The following is a 27,646-nucleotide window of genomic DNA, read 5'->3' as shown; positions in this document are numbered from 1 at the left end:
TATACTGCTGCCTGTGTGCTGAAGGTGTTAGTAATAGATACGTATTGGCACATAGTGACACACCGCTCTCACATACTTCTTTAGGGCTGAAGGTGCAATAGACGTACTGATGTGCCAGTACAATAAACGAAAGACGTATGCGAGAGCAGTGATTCACTACGTGCCAGTACTTGTCTATTACTAACACCTTCAGCACACAGGCAGCGGTATAGACCAAGTATCAGATCATTTCACTAATGTGCCCAAATATTACTGCTATGGCTATGCAATTCTTTGTTTAAATGAGTTAAATGATGTTAATGGTTCAAAGAATGTCAAGCTGAATGATCGGCCCCACCTCACCAAATCTGGTCCTCGTTGCAAAAAGTTTGGACACCCCAGATTTAGGCTCTCATCTGCCAGTCTCTCATCGGGTGCATTTTATGATAGGTACACACTATGGCCCTGCACCCCTCTATTTATACTGTATGTATATAATAACAAGCGTATCTTTATAAAGTAAAACATTTTCTAGGGTATTAACTCTGAAAAAAAGAAGTTCAAAGAGTACATGTGTCTTTCAGTGTAACCTATTATGTGTAAATTATTATTTTTTTAAAGTTAAAACTTTATAGCTGGTTATATTTGTATAGTTTACGTACAGTAACATACAGTGCAATGCAGATCAGTTTTTTTCAACCTGCAGAAGCTTTGTGCTCCATTAAATGAATTGCAGCTATTTTTTCATGTGGCCTCAAGTGTCAGTCTTTACTTCCTGTTCACTAAGTTGGCTTATCACCTAGGAGTTAACACTGGAAAGCTGAGACGCTCAATATTTAAAGGTTACAGTGTTCAGATATAGTGATCCTTACAGCCTTCTAGATTTCGCTTTTTCTGTGGATGTTGAATCTTAAATGTCAGCAGACACCTTTTACCCTGAATAGAACAGTGTTGCTCTTATAATATAATACATGCAGATGTGCTGACTATGATTTGTGTGTAGTGTTGGCAGGAGAAACACTGCTGCAGACTAACATTCTAACCAACTATACAGTAGTAACATATGTGCTAGTGCATAAAAATCAATTAACACCTGTTTTCAAACTGTTGTCAGAGTGTATGATATTTTTTGACATAAGTAAATATACGTTTAATTCACTTTAAAGGCTATACAGTCATTTCTTTTTTGTGTAAAAGAACAGACTCTGAATTCTCAGATTCTGCTTTATTTTCATTTGTTGTTTGTCGAGAAAGCTCTATCGATTTTCTTTTCACACTTTCCACATCTAATTGCTTTGTGTTGTCTACCAAAATGTTGCTTTTAGCGGGATTTCCTTTACTGTCATGAATAAAAAGATTCTCAGTCTTTTCAATGTACCCATCATGTTAGATGTTAACACGGATACTTTAATCTAATGTATACACCTCATTGAAGCATGATTCGTCTTCCTAGATAAAAACTTTGCAATGCAAATCATTCTTCAGTGTTTTACAATATTTATTCATGTTTGTCAAAAAGAAGCACAATAAACAGAAACTAGTAAGACAAGCAGAAAAACATTTCTTGCAATCCATTTGTGTATTTTAAAGAGCAGAAATGCAGACTGAAAGCTAGATAACTGTTCAAGGCCTTCCACCATGCAGCAACTGAGATTCAGGCAGTGGCATCAAATATAATGTTAGGATCATCTGAAATAAAGAAGATTCACCCTTTTACCAGGAATACGTATGCCAGATATAGATTCTTTGCTTTCATTGGGCTCTAGCAAACTCTTCAGACAAAAAGCACCATTACTAGGACAAAAGACAAAGAGAAGTGGCACTTAGTGATTTTTAGATCTATTTGTGTAACTCAATAGCATAGGTAAAGGCATCTTGTGGCCATAAACATCACATTAAGGGGCCGATTCACTAACTTCGAGTGAAGGATTCGAAGTAAAAAAAACTTCGAATTTCGAAGTGTTTTTTGGGCTACTTCAACCATCGAATGGGCTACTACGACCTTCGACTACGACTTCGAATCGAACTATTCGAACTAAAAATCGTTCGACTATTCGACCATTCGATAGTCGAAGTACTGTCTCTTTAAGAAAAAACTTCGACCCCCTAGTTCGCCATCTAAAAGCTACCAAACTCAATGTTAGCCTATGGGGAAGGTCCCCATAGGCTTTCCTAAGTTTTTTTGATCGAAGGATAGTCCTTCGATTTTTGGATTAAAATCCTTCGAATCGTTCGATTCAAAGGATTTTATCGTTCGATCGAAGGAATAATCCTTTGATCGTTCGATCGCACTATTTGCGCTAAAATCCTTCGACTTCGATATTCGAAGTCGAAGAATTTTAATTCCCAGTAGAATATCGAGGGTTAATTAACCCTCGATATTCGACCCTTTGTGAATCAGCCCCTAATAGTCAAGATTTCTGATTACTCTGAGCATCAAATTCAAACATTGAGTAACCTCCAAATAAAAGGTTCTATGATACTTTTTAATGGTCACTAAACATATGTTCTACATGAGCCCAATAAGTAGGACTTGTTTTAATAATGTGTTCTACATTTTCTTTTAATTAAAAACTCAGATAAGTCAAAGAAAAAGTGTATGTCTGTTTTTTGGTGCAAACAAAGACACTATTTAAATAAAACTCAGATAAAGAGCACTATATAAACAAACCTCTGCCTTACTCCAGCCTTTACCCATGTCATGGTGGCCCATTTATTAAACCTCAATTTTTTTCTGGTCAAGGTTTTTAGGGGGAAAACTTGAATCATACCCGAAAGCTACTAAAAATCTGAAAATATTCCATCTCAAACCTGTTGAGGTCATATAGAAGTCAATGGCAGATGTCCCGGGAAGTTGTTTCTTGACATCATGATCTGCACTAGATAGTCTGATAAAGTTTTTGCAGCAAAAATTCACTAAAATCACATTTTTAAATATTGATAAATGAGTTCAATTTGTGTAGGGAGTTTGGTTGACTTTGTTTTCCATAAAAATAACTGAGATTAATTCAAGTTTTAGTAAATAACCCAATAGATTGATTGAAGAGGAGTTCATTATACAGGGGGTTAAACAAGAAATTGTAGTCCTCCCTCATTTGCGCTAATGAAGTAAGAATCTAAACCTACATACTTTCAATTTGTGTTCAGCACTGTTTAATGCAAGTAAATGTAAATGTTAATACACATATTTTTAATACAAATGATGGTTATTACAGACATCCAACAAGCTATTTCATTGGCATATTGTTAAACAGAGGTATACTGCATCTTTAGGGGCAGATTTATCAAGGGTCGAATTTCGAAGTAAAAAATACTTCTAAATTCGACCATCGAATCAAAATACTTTGACTTCGAATATCGAAGTCGAAGGATTTTTTACCGAATTTGCCAATGGAACGATCAAAGTAAAATCGTTCAATCATACGATTAAATCGTTCGAATCGATCGATTTCAGCGATCGGTCGAAGGATTTTCCTTCGACCTCTAAAGACTTAGAAAACTGATCTAGAAGGTTCCCATAGGCTAACATAGCACTTCGGCAGGTTTAATTTGGCGAAGTATTTAAGTCGAAGTTTATTTAAAGAGACAGTACTTCAATTATCGAATGGTCGAATATTTGAACGATTTTTACTTCGAATCGCAGTCGAAGTAAATTCGAAGTTGTAGTGTCCAATTCGATGGACGAAGTATCTAAAAAATTACTTTGAATTTCGAATTTTTTTACTTCGGAAATTCCCTCGAATTCAATTCGAACCCTTGATAAATCTGCCCCTTAATGTTATATAGGCTTCTATGACTCCACTTTATGAGGGGCCAGGTTCAGGGCCCCTTTTTTTGATGCTGCTGAAAATGTTTTCTAATTTTTGTTTATGAAGCTTGCCTAGAAGTAAAAACAGAAACAAATTTCCTGAATGGTAATTTCTCATACAAAATGTCATACTTTTCAAAGATTATTATAGCACTGAAACAAGTATGCAAAAATGAAATGCATAAATATGCCTTTTCTAAAGTAAATAGAAAGATACACATAAACTGGTTCAAACACTTGGGATTATAGTAGATGCCAAACCTTAAAATTACTGTGCTCCCCCAAAGAATCACACTGTTCTCTTGTACCAATGAGTGATTACCTTAGTGCAATAGATAGACTTGCCTTAATTTGCTTTTAAAGGGCAGCTATTACCTAAGAATTGTTTTCCCACTGAAGGTGGATGGATTCTAGATTTGTGATACATCTGTATAATATGAATAGATGTACAGTGTAAAAAAAACATTAAATACTTTTAGGGCTTAAGACTTTATATGGTAACATTCTGACATGTCTGTGGGGTCACAATTTCATCTACCCAATAAACAATTACTGGCAGAAACCCCACTGAGCACTTCATGGGGGAGTTACTGATCAGTTATCCCTATTCATCCTTCAAAATATAATTAATAGAATATGGCATTTTTTTGCACCTTGCAGTAGTTTCTACTAAAAAGTCAGATTTTACATTCCTAAGGTACTCTTGGTATGTTTCTTAGATTTACAGATAATGAGGTGTTAATCTGAAACAAAGTTGTGCTGCTATTGCTGCCTTAGGAAGAATCTGATGCATTTACGCTCTAGTGTATGTGTTTATATATTTTTTTCAGATATTGATGGACTGCATTGGCAGTAAATACATTTCTTCATAATTCACAAGATTTCTGATGAACTTAACGTTATTTTTACCTTGCAGACACATCATGCAGATTTCTGTCAATAAAACAAACACAGACAAAGTGAAGGAAATTGCTCTTCTATGGACTTCCCTGGGCTTAAAAGAGGTTCAGTTAGTAAATTATTCAGTCATACTTGACTTACCAGGCGCAACTCCAAATACAATCACGGTGAACAATGGGCAATGCTATTATCCAAGCGGACAGACGTGTGATGAAAAGAGCAAAGGTCAAGAGTTTCTACACTCATACGCTGCTTACTCTGCCAGAGGAACTCTCAAGGTAACATTTCTATTTATCTGTCATATTTTTCATAAACAGCATCTGTAAATTGTAATTTACAATCCAAATTAACAAATAGCAAAATAGAACAACCTTTTGATACTGGACATGAAATATGCATTGTTTTTTTTAGCAAGTCGATTCTGCCACAAATATGGTTTGAAAAACTTTCTTTAGTGGTATTGGATTAAGCTTGTCTCTGAAGAAATCAAGCTTTTTTGATTTTTTTTAACCGATTCATTGCCAAAAGAATTTTGTACCTCTGCAATGCTTACTGCCAGACAATTTTTGAACATATTTGAGCACTTTAACTTTAGGGGCCTATGCACGGGGGACTTTTTGTAATTTTTGTAGTTGGGGAAGGACAAGGTGCTCCAGAATAAATTGTAAATGACTCACGAGTAGTGAAAGTGGTCCAGGTGCTCCAGCCCCAGACCCCCAGCTTTAGGGAGCGGAACAGCAAGGAAGAAAATAGGGCCAACTGGCACTCAACGGATCCACAGGACCAGAGAGACTAAATTAAAAGAATATTTTATTTGCACAAAGTTAAAAGTATATATAAATCTGCATCTCCATCCACCCTACGCGTTTTGCACCCTTTCAGGGCACTTAGTCATGGGCTCTGATGTTCTTCGCAGGATATGAGCATTTATACGGAACACAGCCAATCAAAAAAATCATAGAAAAAAAATCCTTAAAGAGACAGTACCTCTCAATTTTTTAAATAATTAAATATCGGAAAAAAAGAAAAAGAAAAGGGGTATAATATTTTCAGGTGCATTCCTCTTTGACATTTTGTGTGTACATACATTGCTTGTTTTTAAAATAGTGTACCCCTTTTCTACTGCATTTCCTCTCTGCATATCTCCACATATTAAGTCAAATGTTTTTTAATTTTTTTTCGATATTTAATTCTTTAAAAAATTGAGAGGTACTGTCTCTTTAAGGATTTTTTTTTCTATTTTTTCTATGATGTTTTTGACTATTTAAAATTAGTCATATTAATTTTCTTGATTGGCAATTCAAATTCTTCCAACAAAGCTATTTCAAAGCACAGAGACCTACAGCTATACCATGAATGAACAATGTTGCCTGCAATCATTAGTTTGTGAATTTGGAGGAGGAGGGAGGCGTGTAGGTCTCCCTCTGCCACCCCATAGCCATTCAAGGGCACAAAGGGGCCTTGCCTGTGCTTCCTGATGCTATTTTTCTCTCCGTTAAAAGTGCACGGCATAGCCATTGCTCTGGGTACAAGTGCTTGACTCAATTCTCTTGCAATTCTGCCCATTGGAATAGTAAATTACCCCTTGTGAGACCTTAAAGTACTGCAATCCTTTTAAATACTTTTCATTCTAGGTATCCAGACCCAGACTGACTGCTGGTTGCCTGAGAGCTGCATTTAAACTTAAAGATCCCAACATGGCTTGTATCAGTGTTCCACTCACAATATACAGTACACATAGAATAGAAATGTCACAATATAAGACTGCTAGCATCAGCATTTAATAATCAGCCCTGTAGCATCAGCTTATATTACAGACAAACCTAATTTTCTGCTAACAACCCCTAATCTTAGCGTCTCAACAGCTGCTCAGAGCCCACTGAGCATGTGAGTGTCACAGACACTTTCCAAGATGGTGACCTCCTGTGACAAGTTTGAAGTCCTGGATCATTGCTGCTATTGAGAAGCTGAAACTTTAGACTGGTGCAATAAGTTCTGTATAAAAAATGTCATTTTAGCCACATTCCTTTTTAGGGTTTAGTTCTCCTTTAATCTTAAAATATGAAGTAAAAAGCACAAATGTTAAATGAATACATTTTATATATTACTGAACCTCCTGGGTTTAGAAAATATTTGTACAACAAATATCATTGCTTTTGTTATTTTTTTTTTTATTGTGCAACTTTTACTGACACGATAGCCATACACATATTTCCATAAAAAAGATTATTTCCAACGTTTATTTAGATGAATTGTTAAAGCGAATGCTTTTTCTCATTCTTTGCCATGAACAACTTTTGACTCAGACATATATTGTGTTTGTTATTGTATTTATTCACAGCTATGATTTTGCTTTCCTTTTTAAATTCACCTCCTAAATTCCATTGCAAATAACATTTTCTCTGTTGATCTCATACCACCAATGGGTCTGCAACTCTGTTCAGCTCTGTCATTGTTGTTAAGCGTGTTTCAGATTGAGGAACTCAGTATCACTGGTATTGTATTCTTACAAGGTTATTTGTAGAAGAGCAATTCTTCCTTCCATGGACTCATGTCAAGTCCATTCATCATGTACCTATTTTATATGAGGTATGCAAGCTGTATTTTCCAGTAACAGTTTGTGATATCTAAAATCTGGGAGGAAAAAAAATATAGTGCCACTGTGATGGATGATGCATACCTTGAAACTTCTTTCTAATGCATAGCACATTGCAAAGGCAACACAGCTTACCCTATTAAGCTGACAAACAGGTCAAAAGAGGCAATAGGGGAGAGTTGTCTTGTCAGCTGCAACCTGCTAATATAGAATAATACCACATTATTTTGTATAGACCATGAATAAGAATAAGAACAACATTTCTGACTGTTTATACTTTGCTTTTGTAAGAGAAAATAACTTTGGTTTATGAACACAGTTTCAGTAGTCTGTGAGTTGTTGAACAATGCAAATCAGTCACAGGCACCTGTTCAGTGAACTTAATACAGCTTTGTTTTCTCAAAAACAAATTGCATTAGAGCAAGGAACGATATTCATTCATCTGAAAACATGTATCACCATGTTTAATAAGGCAAGATTCATTTTGTAAAACTTGGTTAAAGATTTAAATATCATTTACTTACAGTATAATATATATAATATAATAAATATATAACATTTATAATGAATGTGCTTGAATACATGTTGAATATATGTAACATATTAAATGCACAATGTGACCCATTCATATACACAATATTAGGTTATACAGGGAGTCCTCGAGTCACATCCACCTGACTTACATACAACTCACACTTACAGACGGTGGCTATTACAACAACATACTATGGTTTGCTTGACTTTTATTAGCATTTAGCTTTAATAAACAACCTGCCCCAATTCCCTCTGGTGTGTGTTGACTACTGCAGAGCACAGAAAGATAAAAATAAATACTTAAACATCTGTTTAAGTTACATTTAATGAGTTAATGTGCCTGTTTCAACTTACATACATATTAAATTTAAGAACAAACCTACAGACCCTATCTCATACGTAACCCGGGGACTGCCTGTAAATAGTTCAAACCTGAAAATGTACAGGAAGGCATACTGAGTACTACTACTTAAGAGGTTATTTATCAATGTTCTTTTATTCCTATGATTCAATTTGTTTTAGCTAAAACTCATGAATTTGAATAATGGTTTAAAAAAACATGAATTTGTGATTTAAAAAAAAAAAACCTGAAATGTAAAACTTTGGCATCTGAAAGCTTGCAATGTCATGTAGAATTCAATGGAAGCTATCCAAGGCAAAATGTAAACTATTTATGCAATTCGAGCTTTTAAATTTTTCCTATTAAAAAGAATGAATAACAAAAATACAAGTTATTTGTACTTTTTAATTGTTTTATTAAATCGCATGTTTTCATTTAGATTTTTTTAAGAAATAAGGAAAGAAATAAAAAATAATAAGAATAAATAAAAACTAAAGAAACAAGAAACAAATTTCAGACTGGAGGTTTCGGCCCCATCCAAGACCTTTCTCAAAGTTCACTTTGAGAAAGGCCTTGGATGGGGCCAAAATGTCAGACTGAAGTTTTGTAAATAAAGATTCATTTTATTTTTATATAAGCCCTGAGAGTGTGGATCCTTCTGGAAGTATTATATATATATATATATATATATATATATATATATATATATATATATATATATATATCTTGAGAAAAGTCCCAGTAGAGGATCAAAATCATTGAAAACCACAATCTACATAGTAACATAGTAAGTTAGGTTGAAAAAAGACACCCATCCATCAAGTTCAACCTTTTAACTTTTTTTAACCTGCCTAACTGGCAGCTGATCCAGAGGAAGGCAAAAAAAATCCATCTGAAGCCTCTCCAATTTGCCTCAGAGGGGGAAAAAATTCCTTCCCGACTCCAAAATGGGACTAGTCCCTGGATCAACTTGTACTATGAGCTATCTCCCATAACCCTGTATTCCCTCACTTGCTTAAAAGCCATCCGACCCCTTCTTAAAGCTATCTAATGTATCAGCCTGTACAACTGGGGGAGAGAGCTCTCACTGTAAAAATAAAAAAAAAACCCTTCCGAATATTTTGGTGGAACTTTTTTTCTTCTAATCGGAATGGGTAACCTTTTGGTGTTAGCTGGAAAGACCTACTGCTAAAATAAAGCATTAGATAGATTAATATATTATCCCCTTATATATTTATACATAGTTATCATATCACTCCTTAAGCGCCTCTTCTCCAGCGTGAACATCCCCAATTTGGCCAGTCTTTCCTCATAGCTAAGATTTTCAATACCTTTTACCAGCTTAGTTGCCCTTCTCTGTACCCTCTCTAATACAATAATGTCCTGTTTGAGTGATGGAGACCAAAACTGTACGGCATATTCTAGATGGGGCTTTACCAGTGCTCTATAAAGTGGAAGAATTACCTGTTCCTGACTTGAAACAATTCCCCTTTTAATACAGCTCAATACTTTATTTGCCCTTGATGCTGCTGACTGGCATTGGTTGCTACAGCCAAGTTTATCATCTACAAGGACTCCAAGGTCCTTTTCCATAATAGATTTGCCTAGTGCAGTCCCATTAAGAGTATAAGTGGCTTGGATATTTTTACATCCCAGGTGCATGACTTTACATTTATCAACATTGAATCTCATTTGCCACTTAGCTGCTCAGATTGCCAGTTTGTCAAGATCCTGTTGCAAGTGCCACATCCTGGATGGAATTAATTGGGCTGGATAGTTTTGTGTCATCTGCAAACACTGATACATTACCCTCCCCTAAGTCATTAATGAACAATTTAAATAAAAGTGGTCCCAATACCGAGCCCTGAGGGACCCCACTAAGAACCTTAATCCAAGTAGAATGTACCAACCTCTATACCCGTTTTAATAAATGCTACTGAGAGAACACACTGTAAATCATAGGACATTATATAGGTGTGAAGAAAGACTTTATTTCCCTGAGAGTTAAAAGGGTGCATTTTCTCAGAAAGTATCCATCAAGATGATTGGAGAACATTTTAAGAAAACAGTAGTTATATAAGAATACTCATTAGGGGTAGAAAACAAGACCTTCCACAATTCATTTCCTATTTATTTTGCATAATATTATGGATTATCATAATCTCAAACAACTAAAATTTCCCCTGAAAAAATAAATTGTTCATATGGTTTAGTCTAAAGCACTGATAAAACTGCAACCTTCACACACAATCAATCATGTTTTTAGCTACAATGCTGCTTTATTCGCAAAATTGCAACATAACTGTGGACCCATCAAAATAACATGCTTTACAACTTACATGGCTCCCAAGCACAACCAGCATTATAGTATAAGTGCAAATATGATGTATGTATTGGAGCAAGGTTCTTTTTGAATAGCTGTTGGACTGATACAATTCTGTGCTTGTTATGTACACTTTATCAAGTGAAATTATCAAGAGATTTAGAAAAATTTGTACTCAGGGGTAATGGCATAACAAAACTGTTTCCAGAATAGTCTGGAAATTACCAAATACAAGTAGAAATAATGTCCCTTCTCTGTAGAACGTATTGTCCATTGCTGTGCTCGGGACAAAATGAAATCAGAGGCTTTGCTAGTGCTGTAAGCTGTAGCATGTTAATGTGATATTGGTAAGCATGATTATGTATTTTGAACCAGGAGTTGTTCCTGAATGTCAGATGTAGGAGAAAAGTGAGACAGAAAAGATAATGATCAATTGTATCTAACTGTGTGCCTGGGGTCATATCTGCTGGTCATATTCACTGGAATGACATTGTAGTGTTACCGCTAGTATTGTAGAGAAGCCCGTAACTCCCAGGACCTACCCCTTAGGTGTAGCAGGAGAGCCCATCAGCTCCAGTCTTTACCAACGCCCTTTTGGGGCCCCGGAACTTTCTGCTATAAAGCAGGCAGGGATCCTACACATGGCCAAGCTAGTCAGAAGTGCAGTACCAAAGGGTCAGACAACGTCAGAGTCGTTATCCAGGCAAGGGTCAGTGGCAGGCGGCAAAATGTAGTAGTCAAAAGACCAGCTTGGGCAAAGAATTCCGAGAAAGCACTTTTTATTTAGAATTTTGGCACCAAAGTGACATCAGCATGTACGGTGACGTCATGACGTACCAAGCATCAATCCAGACATGACACACGCATCATTGCACATGTGCATGCATCTCAATCCATGCCTCAAGGAAACCAGGAAGCAGTGCGGCTACAAGTAAGTGCACGAGCCGGTCTCGGTCTCCCAGGACTTCTTTCATGTAGTAGGCACCAAGCTTGAGGTTTAGAAATTGTTTTACCCCATGCGACATCTGTGGTGTAATAGTAGAAATACAGTGGAATACATTCCTTAAAAACATATCAAAGAAAGGGATAATAAATAGAAATAATAATGTTAAAGCTAAACTCTCACAAATGTTTGTAAAATATGTTGGATCTCCCTAGTCATAACTACATGGGGAGGTAAAACAATCCTGAAAAATTTTAATTTGTAAACTCAATTTCGAATTTTGCGAGTTTTGCCATGAAAAAACCTTATCTGACTAAAAAACTTTAAATGACCACCTTAGTGTAATACCAGCCACATGGAGATTAAGCCAACATTATACACATATACTGTAGTTGTAGAACCACTGCCTCCTTGTTTCATATAGCATTTACCAATAAAAATGTATGAGTTGTTTCTTACATATAGCATGATGTAATATCTGAAAATGTAGTATGCTCTTTTCACAGAACAACTACCGTATATACTCGAGTATAAGCCGAGTTTTTCAGCATCCAAAATGTGCTTAAAAAGTCTACCTCGGCTTATACTCGGGTCAGCGGGCAGTTGCCGATATTGCAGTCACTTTTAATCATTCCTATACCAACAGTTCACTTGGGGAGAGACTGCAATATCCCACAATGCCCTCTGTTGGTTTTATGAAAGAATAACAGTGCGCCCTCTGTTGGTTATATCAAAGAATAACAGTGACTGCAATATCACACAGCGCCATCTGTTGGTTGTATCAAAGAATAACAGTGACTGCAATATCACACAGCGCCATCTGTTGGTTATATCAAAGAATAACAGTAACTGCAATATCACACAGCGCCATCTGTTGGTTGTATCAAAGAATAACAGTGACTGCAATATCACACAGCGCCATCTGTTGGTTGTATCAAAGAATACAGTGACTGCAATATCACACAGCGCCATCTGTTGGTTATATGAAAGAATAACAGTAACTGCAATATCACACAGCGCCATCTGTTGGTTGAATAAAGGATTAACAGTGATGGCAATATCACACAGCGCCATCTGTTGGTTATAAGAAAGATCAGTGATGGTTTTATGACACACAGCACTCTCTGCACAATTCTCTGTCACCATCAACTTTGCAAAGAAGTCCGGTCGATCGCTGGGGGAGTCTCTTTGGCGGAAGGTGCGCTGCTGGGAGACAGGGCTGTAGTTGTGTCTAGGCTTATACTAGAGTCAATAAGTTTTCCCAGTTTTCGTAGGTAAAATTAGGTACCTCGGCTTATACTCGGATCGGCTTATACTCGAGTATATACGGTAATAGACTCCTCAGCACTACAACTATACACATCTATTCACTGACATGAAAGGAGCTTTTAGTAGAAAGATTTTGCTTCAGGGTTTGAAATTAGCTGATATCTTGGCTCTTCCTGCAGTGAGTCAGCCCCAGACTAAATATATTCTACTATTCTCTACTCTAGATTCTCTTTGCAACCCCATCTGCATCAGCTCTCTCTCGGTTGAAAAAGAGTCTTATCTGCATCAGCTCTATCTTGGTTGATTAAGAACCTCATATGCAGCAGCTTTCTCTTGGCTGAATGAGTACTAAAAAAGCTAGTAGTCCTTGATTGAAAATCTTGGTGGTTGATAATTTACTGCAGAATGTCCCCTTAATTTCCCATCCATCTAGTTTGTATTATTGTCTTATCACCTGAGTACTGGTTCATATCAAGCCTCCTTTAATTCTGTAGGCTTTGTAACAAGATGCAGTAAAGTGTATCTATGTTTATGGAATTGTAGAAATAAAGCCATGGACTATAGGTGTGTGGAAAATAGCATGGTTTAATACTGAAGTGTGTTAACGGGTGTTCATGCATTGTTAAAAATGTAATTAAAATAAATATGAATAAACCTGCTTTCTTTGCAGTTAATCTTACTGTTAATTTAATAATATTTAAATACACCTTTTTCCAAGCAGATATGTATGTATGTATATTTGTATTTGTATAGCGCTCCTTGAGGGCAAAACAATAATTTAGTAGTAACAAGCAAGAGGTTACTGCATTAATAAGTAACAAAGAAATACAATAAAGAAAGAAAGAAATATAAAATATAATTACACTACAGATTAAGTGCTCAGTGTCAAGGAGACAAAATGATGGAGGACCCTACTCCATAGTGCTTACAGTCTAAATGGGAGGGAAAAGATATGTAATTTGTCCACAAAATTGAAGATAGAAATATTATAACAAAGTATGATCCTTTCAGAACTTATGGTGACTTCACAAATTGCCCCTTTCTATAAAGATATGACAGAAATGGCGGATGTCTCATTTTTATTCTCAACAGAAACTGTATATTACTTATTAACTTAGCAATATATTTTGCATTTCTTTAGGGTGAAATTGTTGATGTGCAGTATGGAACTGTGGAAGATCTACAAAAAATAAAATTGGTAAAACCTGTAAAAAACAGCATCGCTCTCATAAAACTTGGAGTGCTGCCATTTTTGTACAAGGTCAGTTAAACAACCTAGGTACTTTTTATGTTTATGTGTGTTGGGCTTAATCTTTTGAATGGAGTTAATAGGCAGTAATGATACAGTCAACCTCAATTATTCATGTTCAACATATATATGTTTATTTCACATATCCATTGTAAAGTATGACATCATTCCGCATTGTGTATCTTTATTGTAGGCTTGTCACTTGCCACTAGGGATGCACCAAAGTCATTTACAGAGACAAATACTGAATCTTTTAATGTTTTTAAATGGCTGAATACTCTACTGAATCTGAACCCTAATTTCATCATTCCAGAATAACCAGCATTCTAGATAATAGGTCGCATACCTGTAATGTATTTGTGTAATTTGTATTTGATCATATTTACTGATAAAGTTCGCAATATTTTGTTTACATTTGACCATGGAGCTGAAAACGTTTTGTGGTTCAGGCATCCAACCCCTACACTTGTAGTTAAGGGATCAAAAGAAGGAGACAGATTAATGGAAATCATACCCACCCAACTGAAGACTGTACTGGTAAAATAAAACATCTTATGCTGGTCAGACACATGCAAACAGACACAAATATTTATGCAGTTAAATTGAATTTCAGCAACTTGAATCATTATTTTTAAAAATTTAAAATTAAACTCATTACTGCATTATCAATTCTTCCTGAGAATATTGTAATTTACAAAGTGCAGGGTATGGGATCTCCTTTAGCATCTGGCTGTGTGCCTGAGAAAACTGTGATTGAGATTTGAACTCAACTTTTGACTGGGCTTCTTCCAGGATCCATCAGAGAACCTGATAAAAAAAAAGGCCTACTGCCCCAAAAATTAGACATACTAATTGTTAAATGTAGTGTTGTACAGACTTAATGGCTGATGAAAGGATTGATTTCCTGCTGTGGGGTCCAGAAGACCTGGTCCCTGAGCACATGTTTAACTATATGTGCCCCCCATGAAAATATATCTTCGGAGTGGCCAGCACACACATCCACCCCTATCCAGCCCCACCTGCCTTTGTGCCTGCCCGTCCATCATTTCCCTCCCATTCACAGCTCCTCATTGGCTTTCAAAAGTAGGACAACAGCTGGGAAGGGGAGGATTTATATAGAGTAAGCAGACATCTTGGTCTGGGGCCTTTTCCCTGCCCTGTGGAGTTTCCTATATAGTTTCATCACTGGCCCTGAGTCCACTAAATGATTTCCTGGTGGTCTGGCAAACTTGTTTGAGCCTGGATGCATCTGCCAGTAAGAGCTTTACAAAGATTTTTGTGACAGTCCCAAATGCTGACACACAAAAAGAATAAAGTTCCTTGCAGTGTAAAAATTTTCCTTTACTTATGTAAACCTCAAAACCTAGGATGTATTTGTATTCCAAAAATCCAATAGTGCCAACAGTTAAGAAATGTCAGCATCACTTTAAATCATTCCAATATGTTTTACTGCTGTGAGGAAAACATAGATATGCTAAGTGCTGTTCATTTTTTCAATTTAGCTTGCCATTTAAAGAGTACAAAAAGCAGAGAATAAACATTTTATAATCTTTATGTAAACAGAAATAAACCAGATTGTTGGCATTTTGCATCAAAGTTTGTCAGTGGAAAGGTCAAAATTAGTACGATCAACTAAACTAAACAGCATTCACTGCTAAATGTATTTCTCTAGAAAAGTTTTATACAATGGTGATTGATCCCTTTCATGTACTGATCATATAAATAAAGGATTGAAAATAAGATTGTCCCAGACTCTGTAATTGCAAAAATTACCCAGACGCAGAATCTGTTGTATTTAACGGCTTTATTAGCAGACAGGGTAGAGAAACATACACAAATTTGGGCCCCATGGAATGTGTTTCTACAACCTTGAGTGAAACAATGCTTTTAATATATGTTATACTGAATGAAGTTGTACTGATGTGCACCAGTTGAAATGTTCTGTACTGAAAATGATGTTTGCATTATTCTCTGTCTATGCATCTGATTTTGAAAATAAAAGAGATTATAAAAAAAAGATTGTCCCAAACTGAAGCACAGGAGCTTTTCACAATGTTACATATTATGCTAGTGATAATAGCCTAAAAACAGTGCTGTCCAACTGGCGGCCCCACTTTGTGTTGCCCACACATGAAAGTCTGCCTGCTGTGTCTGCTTATGTAAACTTTAAAAAGTATCACTACAGAGATTAACTGGCCCCTGCATTGCTTACACCTCAAATTCAGACAAAAAAATCCTGAATTGTTCACACCTGTAATCTACATTGTTCATATCTGTAACACCTCTATTGTTCATATCCTAAAACCCTGTTGTGTTCACACCTCAAACCCAGACTAAAACTGCCCACATTGTTCACCTGTTCACATTTCATACAAAGTGCTGAAGGGGCACCAGCACTGTGTCACTGTATGTAGTACATCTTAGAATGTTCCTTATAGGTTTCCCTGTCTCCTGCTCTCTTCTGCCTGCCCTATTCTCCCTGGGTCTTAATATAACAACTTTTTTCACATATGAGTGATAAGTGATATCCCTGCAGTGGGCAACAACCATTTGGTTTTTTTGGTGTGCTACCACAATTAGGGGGTTATTTATCAAAGTTCGAATTTATCTCAATATTTTATGCTACAAAATCTGATCAAATGCGTTTTGGTTTCAAATGCTTATTTATGATTACATTTTCCTAAAAAAATAGCTTTTTGGGAAAAAATCTAATTTTCATGATTTTTTCTGATTTTTTCATCAAATTTTCATGAATTTCACGTTTTTTTTGGAATTTTCACCCAAAATCTCTGAGAAATTTGGGGTATTGCACGAAACCCAGCACACATCAAAAATTCATTGGACTTCTCCCATTGACTTATATGCAACCTCGACAGGTCTGAGATGCCGGATTTTCAGATTCGAACTTTTCCATACTCAGGGTTTAATAAATTCCAAAAAAATTGTGATATTTTAAAAGTCAGATTTTATAAAAAAAAAACATCACAACTTTTTCATGATTTTTGCATTTGGAATTCAGTAAATAAGCCCCCTAATGTAGACATGGTCTTGTAGCAACATGGGTGTGCTTTAGAGTGTGTGTGGTTTAAAAACAGGGAGTAATCTACACTGGCTTTCATTATCAGCCCTCCGCCATGTAGGCCAGACAAAATTTGCATATTAATTAGCACTGGGCTAAAATAATAATATCTTAGTCTGTCTGTCCATCTAGCTATCTTTCTTTCTATGTCCAGCTTAAGGAAGAGGGATTTGAGACTTTATTTTTGATATTTTAGTTTGAACACAAACCTGGGAGAACCATCAAGCAAACTTTGTGAGATATTTAATTTCTTTTTTTTTCCTATTTACTCAGAAGAACTGCAGTTCCTTCAGGACTGTACTATTACCTCCCAGACATTCTTTTTTTTCTGACCTTCTCACTTTAACTACAGTATTCTGTTGGATAGCTCTCAACATACAGTTTGTCCCTTTAGTATCTCATCTTCAAGACAATCGCCAGTACTACATTTAATTTAGTTTCAGGCATCACTAGGGGCCACTTTTGTCATTCTCAGAGAGGATACACTCCCATTTTTCTCATTTAGTCAATCCATTTCCTGAGTTCTCACAGCTGCCTTTCCATTAGTTATACTCCTTTGATGCTGATACTTCCTATGCCTTATAATCTTTCTTTAAATATGGACATTTACCATTTTATGTCTTTCAGGGTGCCACAGACTCAGTTAAAATGATATCTTCATTGTTTTTTATAGTATTCTGAAAGTATGAATTGAATTCATGTGGACAGTGAAAGTAATAATCTAAGAAAGAAAAATATAAGGGTTTCAGCTAAAGTATAACACTGATATCAGAAGAAATAAATCACTTCCTCCCATTCAGCCACCTCCACAATTCAGTTCCTGTAAATGTGCATCATGACAATAAAAAGATGTTGAATGGTATGAGGAAACTAGACAATATTGACACACAATAACATGCATCAAGAGACAGCTGCATTGTAGTAGGCTCTGTTAAAGTAATAGTACTTACTTTGTCTTTTTCCAGGATATTTTAGTAATCAATGAATCAGAGAAAGAGAGAGTTTTGAGTTTTTTTATTCCCAGATTACATTTTTACTAGTGTTTTGTTCAAAATGTAGATAAGCAAATTAAATGCTTCACTATTTTGTTGTTAACTTCTTTGCTTACAAATTAGAGGAATCTGGTTCTAATAGAGGATTAGACAGTTCAGGTAAAATTGGTCAATAATGAGAGACGAATGGGAGGAAAATAATTGCTGGGGTGCTAATCTTTCAAGATGACTGTTTTCACTCTGAAAAATCCATAATTAGAGAAAATTGGTGGAACTAGGGTCAAAATAATTCTTAACACTTTGTATAAATGAATACTTGGAAATAAGAGCACCAATATGTCCTATTGATTTTAGCAGTTAATTAAGCCATTGATGTTTTTTTTTAGACAATATAGTTAAAAAACAGCAGTGATGCAATTGATACAAGTGGCAGTGAAAACTAGGCATAGCACTGGAAGCCTCAACAAATGTAACAATATAAAAACCCTATCAAATGGAACAAAACCTTGAGCTCAATGGCTCCATGTCTGATAATAGCTGAACATGTAATAAATGAAAGGTCTTTACATTCAAGAGATGTTTAGCTTATTTTTAAATGTTAATGTGTTAATAATAAGCTTTTTATTATAGACCTTATCTTTAATGTCAAAGATGGTAAACTTCTTTGACACACATTGCCACTTACCAGTTTACAGTGAAGTTATGAATTCCTAAGATATTTTTTATTCAATGTTATTCACTCACTGAGTAATGTTGTTTTCTTTTTAGCAACATGAAGGCTTTATTAAACTCTTATGGCTCATTTGACTTCAAACTAAATGTTGTATCTATAGGGACATATGGTACTAGAAGCATCTCTCGAATATCATAAATATATCTCATTCATTTTTATTAACTTTTTTTGCCCAATCTGTATTTAATTGGAAATATGTGGCACCTCCTTGGTCTGTGGGGAAAAGCTAGTAAATGATACAACCAAACCAACAACAAATATATCAAGATATAGTCTACATTTATAAGACCAGCTATCTAGTAAATGCATTCCTTTTATATGAGACTAGGGGGGAGATTCCTTGATGTTTACATTTTGCATTGATTCACATAAATCCAAAACAGTTGATAGCAATTGCATTTTTTTTTAAAATTTTTATCTCTCCTCTTAAAGTCTGCTAAGGTTTTTATTATAAAAAAAAACAATCTCAGTAGAAAATTGAATTCTAACAGGGAAATAAAGGGAATCACCACTGATATTACATTTCCGTTGAAGTCTCATTTACTGGCAATAATACATGGATCAGCTGACTTGCATGGAGTGCACTACACAACTGGAAAAAGAGTGTGGTCATGTGTGATAACAAAAAGTAATCTATCCAAACAAGGCTATAGATTTGCAGAAAGTATGGTTTTAACTTAAACTACACCATGATTTTTTTCACTATATATAAGTTCCCACTACTATTCAACATAATTACAGAGTCTGATACACTGAATTAAATGCTGAAAATACCCAGGCCATTAGGATTGGAGCCTTATGAAGCAGGACTAACACACATCACCTTACTGCAATTTGTCAGGTAAATTAATTTAATGTATAACAACGTTCTTCAAAAATAAATGAATAGTACTAATGTAAAAATGCTTGGCATCTTGTTAGAATAAGTTTAATAAGCACTTTTTTTGCATGGTAAGCAATTCAATTATTTTGTAGCTGATAAATTAAGTGAAGGCTATTGACATCAATCAGCTTTTGTTTCTAGGGAATTTGAGTTCAATTTTTTTAATTAGTATTGGACTTGGTGAATATCTTAACAATTGCAGATAAAACATAATTTCATTGTTTGCCTTCAGTAGACAGTGTTGCAAAGATTTATAGTATTTTAAAACTCAGGTCAATTGCTTGTAAATATATTTCAATATACAGTTAAAACTTTCTGAAATAGGCCATTTAAGTAATCAGTAAGTAGCCTGGGTGAAGGCATTTTCCTTCACAATTGTATGATCAGCCCTACTAAACATAACTGACCAAGTACTGTAAGTTGGTATGTTAAGAGCTCTGGTCTTTGTCAGTCCAAAGTGGCAGGTGTTCTACCATAGAAATGTCTTGCTTTATGATCCTGGAGACACCTATCCACCTAAAATCTTGACAGGATAAGTTGAGCATGGTCAGTATCCATTCAAAGTGTTTCTTTGACATTAAAACCCTTCACTGAAATAAATCTTTCCTTTTTTTATTAGCATGCAGCTGAAAATACACACCCTAATGCCTCCTTTTGCAGTACTAAGTAAAACTATTTGTGAGAAATAATATAAAAGATGCACAACCAGTAGTTGTAATATATCAGCAATGACAACTTTTATAATTATTTGCAATTTAGCAGAGATTGTAAATTATAAATTTAAGACATACTTAATTTCATTATGAAAGGGCAACAGATCACCTTGAACTTTTAAAAGCCTTTATTTTATGTATTCTGAATTCAGATGCACACTCCCATTTTTATACTGGCCTCCTGTCTACAAAAGATAGTATAGTTGTTTTAAAACCCATTCCACTCGCTATTGTTATTTTAAAAATACTAAAAGTATTTATAAATATAGGTAGGGCGAGAATAGTTTCTCTATATTTATTTCTGCTAGTTTTCTTTTGTATGCTTTCTAAGCCCACTGCATATACTGTATATGAAACATGACCATGGTGAGTACTATAAAGCTTAGTGTTAATTTTTTTTTTTGTTTAGCTATTTTACATTCCTCTTTTACATTTAATAATTAAAGGGTATGTAAAGGCAAAAAAAAATAAAATCCCATTTTTACTTTCTTTAATGAAAAAGGACCCTATCTCCAATATACTTTAATTAAAAAATGTGTACAGTTTTTATAAGAAACCTGAATGTATGCAGTGAAATTCTTCCTTAATTTACTGCTGGGGATAGGAATTGTCAGATGGTCCCTAACTACTAAGCAGGGAAACAATCATACTTATGAACAGCAGGGGGAGCCTGCTGTTCCCAGCGATGCAGAACTCAAGCAGCTTTGCTTATGACGATCCCTAAGCAGCCCAGACCACACTGAGCATGTGCACAGTCTTAGTCTTGCAAAGATGTTTAAAAAACTTACAAGATGGTGACCCCCTGTAGCCAACTTTGAAAGCATAAATTATTTGTTTGATTAGGCTTGTGGTGCAGTAAGTTCATGTTTATATTTAGTATACAAAATACAGCATTTCTAGCCTTATTCTATTTTAGACTTTACATGCCCTTTAATAAAATTTCAGTTTTACATGTATTTGTCTTTATCACATGATCAGACATTTTTCATCTGAACATGATTTATTTTTCTCGGTGTAGAGTTGGCTAGTGCACATCAAATATTTACATGACTTTGCACATTTTCACTTTGCCAGAAGATTTGCAAAACTGTGATAGATTCACAAAACAGCATAACTTTGCCAAAATGGATTGAAATCATAGTAACATATGTAGGCCAGTCCATAGTGGGAAAGTATGATCTTTGACATCACTGTCATGTGGTCACCAGGACTTTAGGCCAATAAGGAATAAATGTTCTAACATACCATGGCCAACAACATGTCATGTGGTGACATTATTTTCTTTAATTGCATTTATTAATTTGATCACTGAAATAGGCAATGTACATATAAGAAATTAAAAAGCTATATACTAATGGGAGCAGGGTAAGTCATCATATAAAATAGTCTGATGATCTGATCTAACGCTGAACATTAACCTCATATCCCATATTAACTTAATGTTCCAAATTAAGCAGATCTACTTCCTTATCTTATGTCTAAAAAGTACATAAAACTCAAAACTGTTTTTATTAACATACATGCAAAAGCAAAACACAGTCATAATTTGAATAGAACCATGGATCTTAGCCAGAGGCTCGACCCCATGCCAATGTGCCAAAAGTTTCTATATAATGGTCAAAATATAGTATTTTTCCTTTTTTTTTTTGCATTTTTCTTAAGCAAAATAAACCACACACAGCAAAAATGTAGTATCTTGTGGTGAGCTTGTTGTACAAGTTCAGCTTATTTTAATGAATTGTGTTCAGTTTTTTGAGGAAAAAAGTTTAGAAAGCAGGAGTATAACAGACCTTGGGAAATAATGTGTCTTGACGAGATACTTCCAGAGTATTCAAAGGTGGTTGTGCCTTCTCATGCAAAAGGTCTACAATTTATAATTAGGTGAAACCACTATAAAGCTTCAGAACTGTTTTTCTGTTCGTAGGGTGGTGCTGTACTTATTCCTACTTTTGAGTAATATCTAATATAAGTAATTATAAAACAACTGAACTTGCTGAGTAATTATTGAAGACGTTTCACTACTCATCCAAGCAGCTTCTTCAGTTCAACTGACTGGTGTGTGAAATTCTCGGCATTTAAACTCTTCCACTAATCCAATCACAATGGCACATTGTAACTCTTCAAAGAGGTGACATCTGAAATTTACTGATGTGTTGTGTTGATTCTGTGTAGCTACTGTAACTACACAGAATCTGGTGAGTGTGCATGTGTGTGTGCATGGGTGCATGTGTGTAAGAATCAGCATTTCTTCTCTTTTCTTCTCTTTTATCTGTCTTGATTTTCAACTTTATATCTCTAGCATTAAACTTTATGATGCAGTAAAAAAATAATCTCTTCTCCTTATAAATTAATGATTTCTGACCACTGAACATTTTTCATGGAAACATTAACAGATATCCCAATATTAACTACTACCATGAAGATATTTTAATGAAATTAATTGTTCTTTAAATTCATTATAAAAGGGAAGGTTAGTTCCCATTGTAAATAATTTGCAAAATGCTTCTTAACTTGTAGACTTTTATAGTTGAAGAGGTATATGGCAGATGTTAAGTCACTGTTAGAAATTTGCTTTTAATTAGTGCAACTGTAATTGCAGCTTTATAGCTGCATTTTAATGAGGTCTTATTAGTTACAGTGATTTCTACCGCCAGTATTCATTGCATAGTTCATTGTTTCTTATGTAAAATTGTGTACCAATGTTTTTGATTCTGGTAGTTTTTTTGTATGAAATAATTTTTTTCTGTGATTGGTAATTGGCAATACTGCTTAAATGACTTATAATTAATAACAAATATAAGGTAAAATGGGTCATTGGTATCCTGGAAAGAGTGCATCTCAAGCCAAAAAAAACTTGCAGTTGAAAATGTGAGTACTTGAGTTCATATTTGGCACAACAGCTTGATTTCTGTAGCTTGGCACAGCTTTAATCATAGATCTACTTTAAAGAAGAGATAATGCATTAAACTCTCCTATGAATCACAGTGAAAATATGTAAGAGCACCTAAAATAGCAGCTTAAACATATTCTATGTTTTAGTCATGTCACACTTTGTATATATATATATATATATAGTCAACTACAATATATATATTTTTTTTTTTATTAATGAATCATAACTCATTTTGATAATTTGGCCTGACATAAAGAAAAGGAAATGTAACATTTATACTTTGTTCAATACTGTGCTCTATAATTTATATTTTCATGTATTTGAATCCCTTATTTAAAATGCAAATGTACAAAATTACAAACACCAAAAACACATCTTTCTGTTTTGTAAATAACTGAACCAGTGAGGACAATTTATCAAAAAAAACTTTTGTTGGAAATTTACAAATCTCAAATGTTCAAAAACTACATTCACCCATTTTCAATTAGTCAAATTTTGAGCTAATCTCAAAAACTCAAAGTGAAAAAGAGCTTGAATTTTGCTATTACAATTCCTATTGACATATATGAACTCATCAACTTTTTGTTGGAAACTGAGTTTATTTTTTCTTAAGAAACTCAAATTTGAACTCGACTTTTGTGGTAAGCCTTGGAGTCTAAATTACTCAGAGTATCAACTTCCAATGTTTCGGTCCCCATTGGGACCTTTTTCACGATCATTCTTGAAAAAGTTCCCAATGGGGACCGAAACGTTGGAAGTGATACTCTGAGTAATTTAGACTCCAAGGCTTACCACAAAAGTCGAGTTCAAATTTGAGTTTATTAAGAAAAAATAAACTCAGTTTCCAACAAAAAGTTGATGAGTTCATATATGTTTCTATGTATATCATTCTTGAAAAAGGTCCCAATGGGGACTGAAACGTTGGAAGTAGATACTATGTTATAATAAAAATTACATTTTTTTCACTAAAGGGAGTGCTGGTTTGGAAACTATTGGTGTATGCAAAAATTACTGTGCACCCCTCTCTCTTTTATATTGCCTTGGAGTGCGGATACTCATTGGAGAATATATATACTGTAACTGTAGGATCACCTATATTCAGGTCTAAAAGTTAATGTCAGATGTGTGTCATTTAATTTGGCTTATTTCAACCTCCATCTTTGAGAATACGCTGTTGAGATACTGTAGGCAGTATTTATAATTTACCTACCTAAAAATGTAGCAATATTTGGCACTTCTATATTCATGATGGGAAGATAAAAGGAGTTATGTAGGAGTACCTGCATCTCACTCCTACCAATCCCCTAATGACTATCATTTAGATGTGCAAGTCAAATGCAGCAGAGGATGTAGGCTGCAATGTGTTGGCTGCTTTCAGGACATTTTTTACTGAGGTGAGGTGTACAATGCAGCCAGATCATAAACAGAAATGATACTTGAGAAAAGGAGCACCCCTTTGTGCTCTTGCAGTTATAATATAGGTCTTTGTAAATTACCCTTTGTATTTGGAAGTATCAGAGGGAAAATTACTGCTGTGTCCTTTCAATGGAGGATTTTCTTCTTCTTTTCTTTTTGCTGGCCATTAAATCCATGGAGTATACTGTCTGTACTTCACAATATGCATTATTATTGAGTATCATGTATTAGTTGTGTATTAGATATTTTATACTGACCATGTGTATAAGTAACATATTATTTTTATGTCAGGTCATATTTAATCTAAGTTTAAATCTAACTGGTATGTTTCCAGTATGGCTATGTAAAACATTCATGATTTCTATCTTTCTAGCTATCATTATTGGAAGAACTTGGCTTTGGTGGAGCCCTTGTTTATATCGACCCCTGTGATCTTCCTGAAGGGGAAAACTCAAATGACCAATTTAGCATATCTTTAAATAATGGCTTTGAACCCTTCACATCTGACTTTTCTGCAAAGTGTAAGTTATCATTAAGTTATCTTTAAACCATAAAATGATTTTCAGTTTCAAATATCAAAATGAGTTGTATCAAATTAATTCTTTTGTCTGAATGTTTGTGTCTAGGGTCCTGACTTTTTTTCCGCAAAAAAGTGTGCTTTTGCCTGAGAAATCACCCGTAAATAAGTCTTGGCAACCACTGGGACTGTGTCATATGTTGTGTTTTTCAAATCAAATACACAAAAATGCAGATTCTTATCTCAAACACTCCTGATTTGTCAGTAATCTATATTATAGCCACTGGATAATACCTGTTTAAAGTGATATTGCTAATAAAGTATTGTCCCCCTTTTTTCTACTGATAATAAAACAGTAAGAAATACAGTATTTAGCAATATGTAGTTAGAATAGTTAATACAAGTTCTGTCTAATGACTTGATTTTCCATTATATAAGCAAATGTTCTCACATCCTGTGTAGGATGGAAGAGCGTAGTCGACATTCTTATGCTGCCATACAGGGTGTTATATATTCACAGCACGAGGTAGCTTGACAGCTCAGTGGGAAAATAATTGTATATTTTCTCAGTATCTTACCATTCCTGACCTGGTGTTCTCTGAAGTGCTCTGGGAGCTTAAAAAGAAAATAGAACATTTTAGCTCTCTCCTTGTTCTTTTTATCGACTGTATGCCATCAGTTTACATTTTAAGGAATCAAATGGGTTCCTTACTACATTTTCAAAGACATTTATTTCCATTTTTAACTGGTTAAAGCAGATACAACTTTCAAATAATGTGAGTGAGCTACATAAGTGCATCATTTTAACTGACCAAGGCATCCAATCAAGTGCATAGGACCAAAAATATAGAACGATACGAAACATACAAGATTTTTTTGAAACTTTGACAATACAATGCAGAAATACAGTTTTCTGTGTGCTTTTACACAGCCCTTTGCCATGATAAAGCCTACCGTGATGTAGCAAGTTAAGCAAAAGAGCAGAAGGAATGCTGCAGAAAGAGAGCAACAACAGAAGCTCAATGCCATCATCTCTAACATGGGTCTCATAATCTAAAAATTTAAAGGTCAAGCTTTATTCACTTTGGGGTTCAAATTTGTCAGGCACCCTCCAGTGCATTGCGTTTTTCATCAGGCTTATGCTCCTTTTTAAAAATGCACCTTGCCTGGAAAAAAAGTAGTTCAGCACCCACTCCACCATCTTGGTTACCTTTTCAAGGCATCCCTTGGAAGACCTGAAGAAATGTTACTCCACTGACCATGCACAAGTTTAATCCCATCTGCACTAGAAATGCCTGGAACAGATAAGTAAGATGGCAACTTTTACATTTCAGCTAACTACATCAGCAGGTTTGATTAAAGGGTATTAAAAATCTGATCTGGAGGAAACTAACCGTATTTACATTATTTTATAATTCAGACCCAGGGACCAACAAATACTACATTTACAAATACATTTGTAGAATTGTATATTGGAAAGTTGCTTAGAATGATACTTTCTTTCAATATGCAAAAATGGTAATCGTTTTTTAAAGGAAAGGTGTTTCATGAACAATGATTTCAGTTCAATGTAAACAAAAGTTTGGGTAGATAGACACAATTAAGAGGATGACAGTGATAAACACTGGATTAAATATTGACTATTATGAAAAACAATGATTGTGATGTGCTCAGGGTATCTATATATGAAAGTGGACTTTTAGTACATCTCATTATGATGCTAGTATCTGTGTCCTAAAAATCCATCTGCTGCTCTAAAATGTTATCTTATTTTATGAAAATACTAGGCTTGGTTAAACAGATTTGTTTTTCAATAATATATTAAGGATGCATTCTAACTGGAATTTCAACAAATCATAATGAGCAAGTGTTCTGCTCAGCCTCCATCCCATCTGTCCTTTCAGAATTGTCAAGTAAATGGCATTAAGTTGCCATTATTATGACCAGGCTCATTTAAGTTTTTACATTTATCTCGCAGAACTCTCCATCTGATTAAAAAATTCATTATATTAATGATGATTGCTGTTAACAAACTTATTTTATATGTTAAAACTCAAATGCTTTGTAAGATACATTTTACCCTATATAACAGCTTTCACATTAATACAGAGAGTAAACTCCAATTTATATGTTAAAAACTAAAAAAAATACTTTGTTTGGTCGTAATTTTTCTGTACTTTGCTTTTATTTGCATTATTGTTAGCATATCCCTATGTGCTTACTCCTCATTAAAGCATGGGTTACATTAAACCCTTTACTCCTAGAGGGGGCAATGTTGAGCACCAGTGGTTCTTAAATTAGTAATGGCTCATAACTAGTGATAAGCAAAACTACTCTGTTTGTCTTCATGGAAAAAGTAAACATTTCCAACATTTCAGCAAACACATTAAAGTCAATGGGCATTTTTTTCACTGCAATTTCTCTCACCAAATGCATTGGAGTCAATGGACATTTTCACTGTTTTTCTTGCACCAAATGT

General features: G+C 34.8%; 1 protein-coding gene across 1 annotated transcript in view; it reads left to right on the top strand.

Annotated features, from left to right (window-relative positions):
• The window catches only part of naaladl2.L (N-acetylated alpha-linked acidic dipeptidase-like 2 L homeolog), a 338,033-nt gene that overhangs the window by 152,375 nt on the left and 158,012 nt on the right, over positions 1–27,646 (top strand). The window contains exons 4-6 of the mRNA XM_018263683.2: positions 4,704–4,965; positions 13,834–13,953; positions 25,024–25,171. Coding sequence (XP_018119172.1) covers positions 4,704–4,965; positions 13,834–13,953; positions 25,024–25,171 — 530 coding nt within the window. The remainder of the gene's footprint in view (positions 1–4,703; positions 4,966–13,833; positions 13,954–25,023; positions 25,172–27,646) is intronic.

This window comes from Xenopus laevis, chromosome 5L (genome assembly GCF_017654675.1).
Source record: "Xenopus laevis strain J_2021 chromosome 5L, Xenopus_laevis_v10.1, whole genome shotgun sequence".
In the NCBI taxonomy this organism is placed as follows: domain Eukaryota; kingdom Metazoa; phylum Chordata; class Amphibia; order Anura; family Pipidae; genus Xenopus; species Xenopus laevis.
Note: the sequence above shows the minus strand (reverse complement) of the source record. Positions and strands in the feature narration are given on the sequence as shown.